Genomic DNA, 9,191 nt, shown 5'->3' on the forward strand with positions numbered 1-9,191 from the left:
GGCCCAGAAAGAAAACTAGAGCAGTCTACTGAACCTGCATAGGAATCCAGCCTTGTTAGCCTACACAGGAATCCAGCCTACTAAGCCTACACATGTCATGTATGCACACTTCCCACATAATATATCATGACAAAGAAATTCTGTTCTCTTCTTGAGCAAAGACGTAGCTTATAGCATCACGGTTTGCACATACCAGGCCCGAGGCGCCCCATCCGTCCGAAATGTTCAAGACGAAAAGCAAAGGGAGCCTCAATCATTCAAAGCTGCTGACGTATTTGACTCTTTTTTTTTTAACTGCTCTGTTCACATCTCGAAAAAAGACAAATTGTCTTCAGCCTTTAAGGTATACACATTCCATATCTCGCCCCTGGTTAATCATAGCAGTACTTCAAAGAGAGACGGTCTTAACATGTAAAGAGAGAAGGAGGCAAAGAGAGGCAGAGACACACAAGGAGAGATAAGAGACGCAGAAAAGAGAGCGGTCTTACCTCCACGGCCCGCAATAGGCAGCAGTCCGGGGAACACGAAGGCATTTTTGGAGTGAGCCTGGATCCCCACACACACACACACGCACTCAAACACACTCACTCAGACACAGTCACTAAGACAGAAAACCTTGCTGTTATGTCGCCCTCCAGAAAGAAAGGTACAAATGTGAGTGCCGGCAGTTGACAGTTGCAGTTGTGCTACCTGTCACATAGCCTGCAGACTAGTCCTTCAGTCTATCTAGGCCGCCGGCTCTGTCTTTCAAAAAAAACGAAAGAAAGAAAAAAAACTGTGTGACCTAAAGCCGCTGTCTGTACAGCTCACAGGACAGAGCCACAGAGACAGTCAGTGATCGGATGGCAGCAGGTACAGTACAGTGCTTCCAGTGCCGGTTGAGTCTGACAACTATCTTTATTTCTCTCCCTCCCTCTCTCTCTTTCTCTCTCTCCCTTCCTCTCTCTCTCTCTCTCCCCCTCACAAAGGGTTACAGCCTCAGCCACGGGCTCCGAGGCACACTGAATCAAACCACACGCTCACCAACCAATCATAAGGCTGCAGCAGGCTGATGTAATCATTCCCACACAGACCCAGGCGCGCACACAGACACACACACATACACACACACAGAGGCACACACACACACAGAGGCACACACACACACATACACTGATAGGTACACACACTCCAGTAGACACACAGACGCACAGTCATGCACAGACGCAGCCAACTTTTTTAGACCTCTTGCGAGCTTCTCCGCTTCAGTCTCTTTTCAGAGCTCGGAGCGAGAGGGTTCATTTGAGAAGGGTGTGGGGCAGTAAGGAGTAGGTGGAGCAGGAAAAGGAAGAAAGGAGTAATAAAGTTTGTCTTTGTCGCTTTTCGTGTCTCCAAAATGTTCAGAAGTTTTCAAGTGAGGGCTTGTTGGCTTCTATGATTTTCTCCTCTCCTTTGCTTCTCTTTTCCTTTCCTCTCCCTCCATTCCTCCCTCCTCCTCCCTTTCTTCCTTACTCCCTCCCTGTGGCTTAACTTTGAACTCCCCAGTCAGATCTCTCACAGCAGTAACAAGACTCATTACAGAGCAAATGAAATGAAACAAACCTGGAGCAGTACTTGAGCACTCCAACCATCTCCTCCTCTCCTGGTGGCTAGCTTCGTGCCAACATTCTTTCTGTCTAAAGAACAAAAAACTCCAACTTTTATACACACACAGACACACACACACACACACACACACACACACACACACACACACACACACACACACACACACACACACACACACACACCTTTTAACTCTCTGATATTTAATGCAGCATCAGACAGACAAAAGCCTTGACACACCCCGTCTGGAGAGGCGAGAACAGCTTTCTGTCGTCCTTGAAACAACTTCTTCTTGTTTTCCCTACTTTTTTCAGGTAAAAGGAGGGTGTGTGTGTGTGTGTGTGTGTGTTTGAGTGTGTGTGTGTTTGTATATGTGTGGGTGAGGTGTAATCCAGGAATAAGCACAGTTCCGCAGAAGGAAGGAGGAAATAGTGGTAAGAGTGGTGGCAGTCAAAGAGATACGACTTATTTTACTATAGCGGGAAACTTTGGGTAGGGAAAGGAGGAGTCTGTGGTTGGGGGAGGGGATAGAGGGAGAGAAAGACAGAAAAGTGCTTGTATGTGTGTGTGAATGATTGCACATGCATACAGGCACGTATGTGGGTGTGTGGGATAGGGAGAAACAGGAGACAGACAGACACAAGAGAAGTGGGAAAAGAAAAAGAGTGGGAAGCAGAAGGAAGTGAGAGAGAGAGAGAGAGAGAGAGAGAGAGAGAGACTGTCTGGTGACACACTGCAGCAGAATGTGTAGTATGAATGCTTCCTACTGTTAACTACATATCTAGCCTACACAGCTGTCTCTCCCACCCACCCCCTCCCAGCCGCTACACACACCCTCGTCTACGTCACGGTTAGTCAGCCAGAGGGGAAAGCCCCAAGAAGACTGCGCACATGCTGCAATACAGGTTTCTACAGCTGTAATTATGAAAGTTACTCAATCAGCCCATTAAACACAACCCTTTTGACAAATAATACAGTGTAATTTGTGAACAGGTTTTGGAGATATGGTCTAACTTTGCCATAGTTTTGATGACTGAAATGAGGCAGAAATGATAATCCAAGTGTTGTTTCAGACGAGAATAAGGAGCCAGGAAAGCCTCATGTTTTCCATTGGTGCAAATAGGTCAGCACACTTTGTGTGACCTGGCATGGCTTTATTGTGACAGGTTCAACATGGCTTCCTGTTCAACATAATAACTACAGGATTATCACATAATCCAGAGGTGGGGTCAAGTGTTGGTTTTGCCACAACTAAGAGTCAGTTCTTGGCAGTCACATCACAAAGTTCCAAGCCTTGAAGGTTGTTTCAACTCATTAACAAGGTGCACTATTAAACACATTTATTGTCATTCCATCTTGAATAACTGACCAATTTGCTGCTGCACAGGTAGCATAAGAGTGACAGTGACAGTGTTTGTGGGAAGCCAGGGAGGGATCATTATCTTGTCTAGGCATGCCCCAATCTGATACAACCAAATCACTGGATAGGGCCTATATGATAAAAATGTAACTACACTTCAGGTGTTTTACATACAGTAAGAAGCTTGCACCATCTACACTCAATGTAGCTTACTTTATATCAGGTAAATAAGAAAAAGTTTCAGTTCTGAGCATTAAAAAAAGGTTATACAGTTATTAAAGTTAAAGTCTACATTTCAAATAGTTTTTTGCTATGTCATTCAGGTATAAACTACAGTTAGTGTTGAGTTATATCAAGTATTTCACACTGAATTTTTGTACAAACTTGTGCTTTAAATCAATCAAATAGCTGCTAAAAGTTCTGAGTGTAAAACAGGCTAAATCAATAGGCCCATGTTGTGGGCTGTGCTTCTTCTTTTATGAGAGTACTGTTTCACAGTTGGAACATTGATGTTAATGTTAAGCAAAGTGCATTCATACAAATGTACTATTGACATCTTAGTTGTTAAGGAGAAGGAAAAGACAGTATGTGATTGGTATCGATATCAGCTGATTGTATTATCACTATTAGTCATGGAAAAAGTGTTAATGAGCCATCCCTAATCCTGTCACTGAAGAGCAATCTGCTAGTTAGTCAGAATGAGTCTGCACATTTGGGTAGGATGTGAGGGATAGCATGTGCCTTCATTCACATGATGCCTCCTCAGTAAAGCCCACTGGAGCAGTGACAAGGATGGAAAAGTACAGGGAGAACTGGTTATTCAATGGGAAATCATTGTAGCCCTATCAGTCCTATTTATATATGGTTTAGTATAGAGTTACACTTTCCAACCTGGTCGTGTGTGAATAGAGATAGTCAGAGGTCAATTTACAGGTTGATTACATGGCAACATATGGAAGTTACTTTGTGAACATAGTGCTTGTAAGTATGGTAACCGGAAACACGTGCAAGCTTGGCTCATGGAGGGACATATGAGGACAAACTGTAGGTAGCTTCTAGGGATAAGCAGTAAAAATAATAATCCGCATCTGCAGCGTGAGTCATCAGGAAAGTATCTCCTTGTGACATTATACCAGATCACCTCATCCAAGTCTTCAACTGTGACTGTTGATCTTCACAGTCAGCTGACACCGATCAGCTGAGAGTGTGCATGACTTCAAAGCAAATAGCCAAATGTAGATTAATTTGGGTGGGAGCTGATCTGTCTTTAGCTATGGACATTTGATTTTCCAGCGTGGCTTAATACTCATGTGCCTCATGAAATAAAGGAGTGAGAAAGCAGACAGACGTGACAGTTGAGTGACATGTTTCAACTGACCCACTCTACATCTTGGTGTCCTTCTAAAAAGGTAAAGAATAGACAAGTGGGTAAAAAAGGAGGGAGGCAAATGTGAGAAAGAAACAGAAACAGAAAAAAAACAGAAAGAAGGAAAAACTCTTTATCTTCTAATGCTTTTAAGCATGTCCTCATTTACATGGAGGAGCGGAGAAAGAGCGAGGCCTCACAACCTCTCTGATGACTCAGGTCTGATAACTGCCCTGTGATGTAATCCCCCAGGGAGAGACTGAGAGCTTCAGGCAACACACACACATACTGACACACACACACACACACATACTGACACACACACACACACATACTGACACACACACACATATCTGACACACAGAGACCCAAATGTGCTCACTTGCACGTCCTAAGATACACATAGAAACATTGCTTAGCACGTACATATCGTACATTTTGTATATTTGAGAGGTGCACAGGAATACACACACACTCAACACACACGTGCAAACTCACACAGTCCTAATATCGACACACAAGAGACAACGGCAGACAGAAACTAGACAGGTGCAAACAGACAAAGAGAAAGTAAACTGCACTGTATGAGAACGTGCTTTGTGCAAACTGAAGTATGTACACAAGCGTGTGTATGCACGCCCAGCAGCTCACACGCATACACACATCCATCTCTGTGAGAATCGGCTGCTGCTCTATAAATAGCTCCACTGGTATTATGTACACATTACAAGCCATTACATCAGATAGGAGTTACTGTGGCAGATTACAGTTCTAAGAGACTATTAGCCATTAGGCATCCAATCTCCACACACATTAGGATCCATTATGTGTGTGTTACATTGTCAAGCAGTTGAATAAAGCAGGCAACATGAAAAACAGCTGAATAAGGGAGGAAGTGTTGTTACACTACATAGATAAAGCATCATGGAAAAATTCTAATCACAACTGTTGCCAGAAAGACAGTGTATAGTCACACCAAATAATTATATGTAAATTCAATCCTGATGTCAATTATTCCTGGAATACTGAAGCAACAAGGAAATTCTTTCCGACTAACACACACTGGGACTTTCTGCCCTGAGATGAGCCTTCAGGCTAAGTACAAGTATGACCTACCTTAACCTTTACCACAGCTCTCAAACGAACCATGGCCATCTAAAACCATAACATCAGATTGACTAAGCTTGTTAGTGGAAGAACACACAATATTGGGAGCAAAAAAGTATTCAGTAATACAGTGATTCCAAACCAGGGGGTACTTCTGCTATTGTTTAGGGCACTTGGAAAGAATTTAGTGTAACTCAACTAACTTCACTTCATATAATGAATAGCATTATTCATTTGCAGCAGAGATTGGGAATCGATGAAGTGGTGCATGAGTTCATCTGACAGGGCTGTAGGGGTACATTAGAGCAAAATGGTTGGGAACCACCGCTCTAGAACACTAGACCCTTCAATCTGGGGGCTAGTAATAAAAATAATGATTTAAAGTGATTGACTAGGTATGATAATGATTTATGGCTGATTTTATAGATTCTTAAAACAATAATAATATTAACAATAATAATAAGAATATAATATGAAATTACCAGTTCAGAGAAAGAGTTGATGTTGGCATGAGCAGGAAGCATGATACATGATATAAATGATGATAAAAGACAGAAAATGGAGGGAATTAAACATTACAATATTGATTATTCCAACAGAACCATGTTTTTTTTTTAAACCAAGATTTTTTTTAAATGTCTCTTAACTGGAGAATCTGCATTTCTTTGCGTAGTTTTAATTTCAATTTCACTTTTACTTCGTTTTCGAAGAAAATCCTTAGTTGCATTGCCAAGTCTTCACAGTTTTATGGCACAAGCATTTACTTGTCTTCTATATAGAAACTTACAAGGTGCTTCCTTTTAGCAGGTCATCAGTCTTGCCAAGACAAACCCCTCCACTGTCAACATTGAGCTATATAGGCTCTGTCTCTGTCCTACAAAACCCCTACTGGTGTTGCCAAAAAAGAACTGTAGCCATTGAAAAGCTGATTTGGCTCACACGACCCACCCCAGCTTCATATTCCCATTAACAAGTACTCTCTATAAAGCCCCTCTGACTGTAATGTGGTGCTGTGTGTGGTCTCGGCCGCCCCTGGAAACTGACGTCCGGATGATGAGATGGAGACACAAAAACCTGAATGGGCCTCGGACAATTGGCTGTCCCCGCTCAGCGCCTGTAGTCAGCAGTAGTGGGAGGCACTAGCCAAGAAAACTCTGCTGACTCATGAGGAAGGGACGGTGAACTGTCCCTTGTCATCCAATTACCGCGTCAAATTAAGACCCAAGACATAGAGGCCTATCTGGGCTCAGTGAAGCAAAAGAAGGCAAAAAAGGGATTTAGTGGGCAGGGGACCGAGGGAGGGAGGAAGGGGGGAAGGAGAGAGGGAGAGATTGTATATATAGAGAGAGATGTATGGAGAGAAACGTAGGAGGAAAAGACTTCCAGTGCACACTGACAATACAAAGTTATATACAGTGGCAGACTGCCATCTCCTCCACCGTGCAGCCATGCATCAAACCATACACTATACTGTATATTGGGTGGTTAGTTAGCCCACAGAGCCTGCTCTGTCTGTAAATAATGAAGTCTTAACACCCACTCAGGGTATTAAGACTCGTCAAGTTGAAGGTTAAAAGATTTTGGAGCTGAGTCGGGTCAAATTTAATTAGCAATGCAGGTCAGGTTGCACAAATTTAGGTCAGACGTTCGGATATGCCAACATAAATATGTATATATACAGTGCATCTATCTACAAGAGGCATATATTAGCAATGTGCATTAAAATCTATGCAGTCGCTGCATGTTATTGGGCTAATGGTGGCTGGTTGGAAAATTTTAACATATCACCCAACAAAACCAGAATCAGAACTATCAGAAAGGTCTTTCAGTTTTACTCATCAGTCCTTGGTTAAACACTTTCTGTGTCTTGATCTTATCAATTCTGTAGTTTGTTCAGAACCAAATCTGTCATTAACAGAAACATTAACAGAACATCCTGTCAACATTAACAGAAACATCTCTCTTTATCTCTTTATTCAAGTTTTATTTGAATTCATATCACTACCAGTTGGTTAAGGTAAAACAGATCCTTATTTAGTGAAACTAGATTTGGACATGCACTTGTATGGCAACACACTTCCTAAGGGCCATCTAGACAGGGTTATGATGATGCAAGAACAATCTCTCCCCTATTTACTGAGACTACCTGCTGAGAAACACCCTGCATGGAGCCAAATATTTTACCAACAGGAGTAAAAGTGGGGGCGGATGCTTAATTGTGTACCAGGGCCGACTGCCAGCAAACCCCGGGTAGCAAATGTCCTTTCAGACCACTGGTGATTTGGAGCCATTGTCCAATTACAGCAGGAGGGCAGAGGGATGGGGCAGGGGAATTGTGATTGGGTAAACAAAGGATGACATCACTGGCATGATTTTGGCAATATACTGGAAATGGTGCACTGGTTGTATGGCAGGCAGTGGCATTGTTGCAGGGTGGCGCCCAGACACGTTTAGACTACCAATCTGCATGGCATATTTACAGTTTAGATATTTGATAATTGCAGAAGAAAATCACTGTTTGGACAAGTAATTAGTTGTAATAATTCTGTTATTGAATGGTTGAAAGCTGTAATAAAGATATTGAATAATATCAATAATAACAGTACAAGAAGAAGAGAAGGATAAATAGACAGGGAAATATTTACAGGTTTTTATGTCTCGTGAGTGTAAAAGGAGAACTATCCACAACACAAGCAGCTACAAACAATCATTTTCCATTCAGAGGATTCTCAGCATGTGCCAAAGTTCTGTACAAACTGTCCCCAATAACGGGGAGTTTTCTCTGGAGATGCCAAGATCACAGTGTCACAGTTCTGTCTGTCACTCTCTCTCTCTCTCTCATTTTCCTTCTACTGATACTAATCCCAACCGCAGAGCTCTTTGAGTCACGTTCCTTGTCTGTCTTTGTCTCCAAATTCCTCTGAAAGGGGCTTTTAAGAAATCAAACTTGTTCTTCGATATCAAAACTTTGAAGACTGAAGGCCATAGCCACAACTGTGACATCCTTTTATTTCCTTTGTTCTTGGGTCAGCTCACTGTCTTTCTTTTTCAGACTTTAAATAAAAGTGGTCTGTCCATTATCCTTTCTTGTTCTGTTGTTTCAAGTTTTCACAGACAAAACAAATTTGAATATTGTCTCCTGACTCAGCATTTTACCTTGACCTTTTTCCTTATCCCTTAATAGGACACTCACTCAACCCTAGAGAATATTGGAGGATATTACATACAACCACAATGTGTAGAAAAAAACATACGGAGTAATACGGGGTAATATTTTGAGAAAAAAGTTTACGAGTTTAAAGTGGCAAATCTACGAGAAAAAAGTGCAGATTTATGAGATTTAAAGTGGTGAATCTGGGAGAAAAAAGCTGCTTTTTCCCCAGTTTTTTCTCGTAAATCTGTGCCTTTTTTCACGCAGATTTGCCATTTTAAATCTCTTAAATCTGCGACTTTTTTTCTTGTAGATTTGCTACTTTAATCTAGTAAAGTTGCAACTTTTTTCTCGAAATATTACCTGAAGTTACCAAATATAGTTCTTTGCCCGATAAAGGGTTAATTTAACGTCCAATAATAGCGGATTTCTATAGTAATGTAATGAAATGCTTACTAACGGAGAAGTACTTTCAGAAACAATGAACATATTAACCAGATGAGAAATACATTAACAGAATAATATAGTAAGAATGCTTCACTGAATTAATCGACAAACAGTATTTATTTGTTAAATCTAATAAAAATATCATTGCTTTTAGCAGCTTTTTAATTCTTAATTTT

At 41.5% G+C, this 9,191-nt stretch overlaps 1 protein-coding gene across 3 annotated transcripts in view; it reads right to left on the minus strand.

The window, feature by feature from the left end:
• Positions 1-9,191, minus strand: part of grb10b (growth factor receptor-bound protein 10b) — a 75,111-nt gene that overhangs the window by 17,965 nt on the left and 47,955 nt on the right. The window contains exon 1 of one of the 3 annotated variants that reach the window (XM_059339246.1): positions 489-897. The exons of the other annotated variants lie outside the window; for them this stretch is intronic. Coding sequence (XP_059195229.1) covers positions 489-533 — 45 coding nt within the window. The 5' untranslated portion in view covers positions 534-897. Of the gene's footprint in view, positions 1-488; positions 898-9,191 lie in introns of those variants that run through there. 3 annotated transcript variants of the gene reach the window in all.

This window comes from Centropristis striata, chromosome 8, assembly GCF_030273125.1.
Source record: "Centropristis striata isolate RG_2023a ecotype Rhode Island chromosome 8, C.striata_1.0, whole genome shotgun sequence".
Taxonomy (NCBI): domain Eukaryota; kingdom Metazoa; phylum Chordata; class Actinopteri; order Perciformes; family Serranidae; genus Centropristis; species Centropristis striata.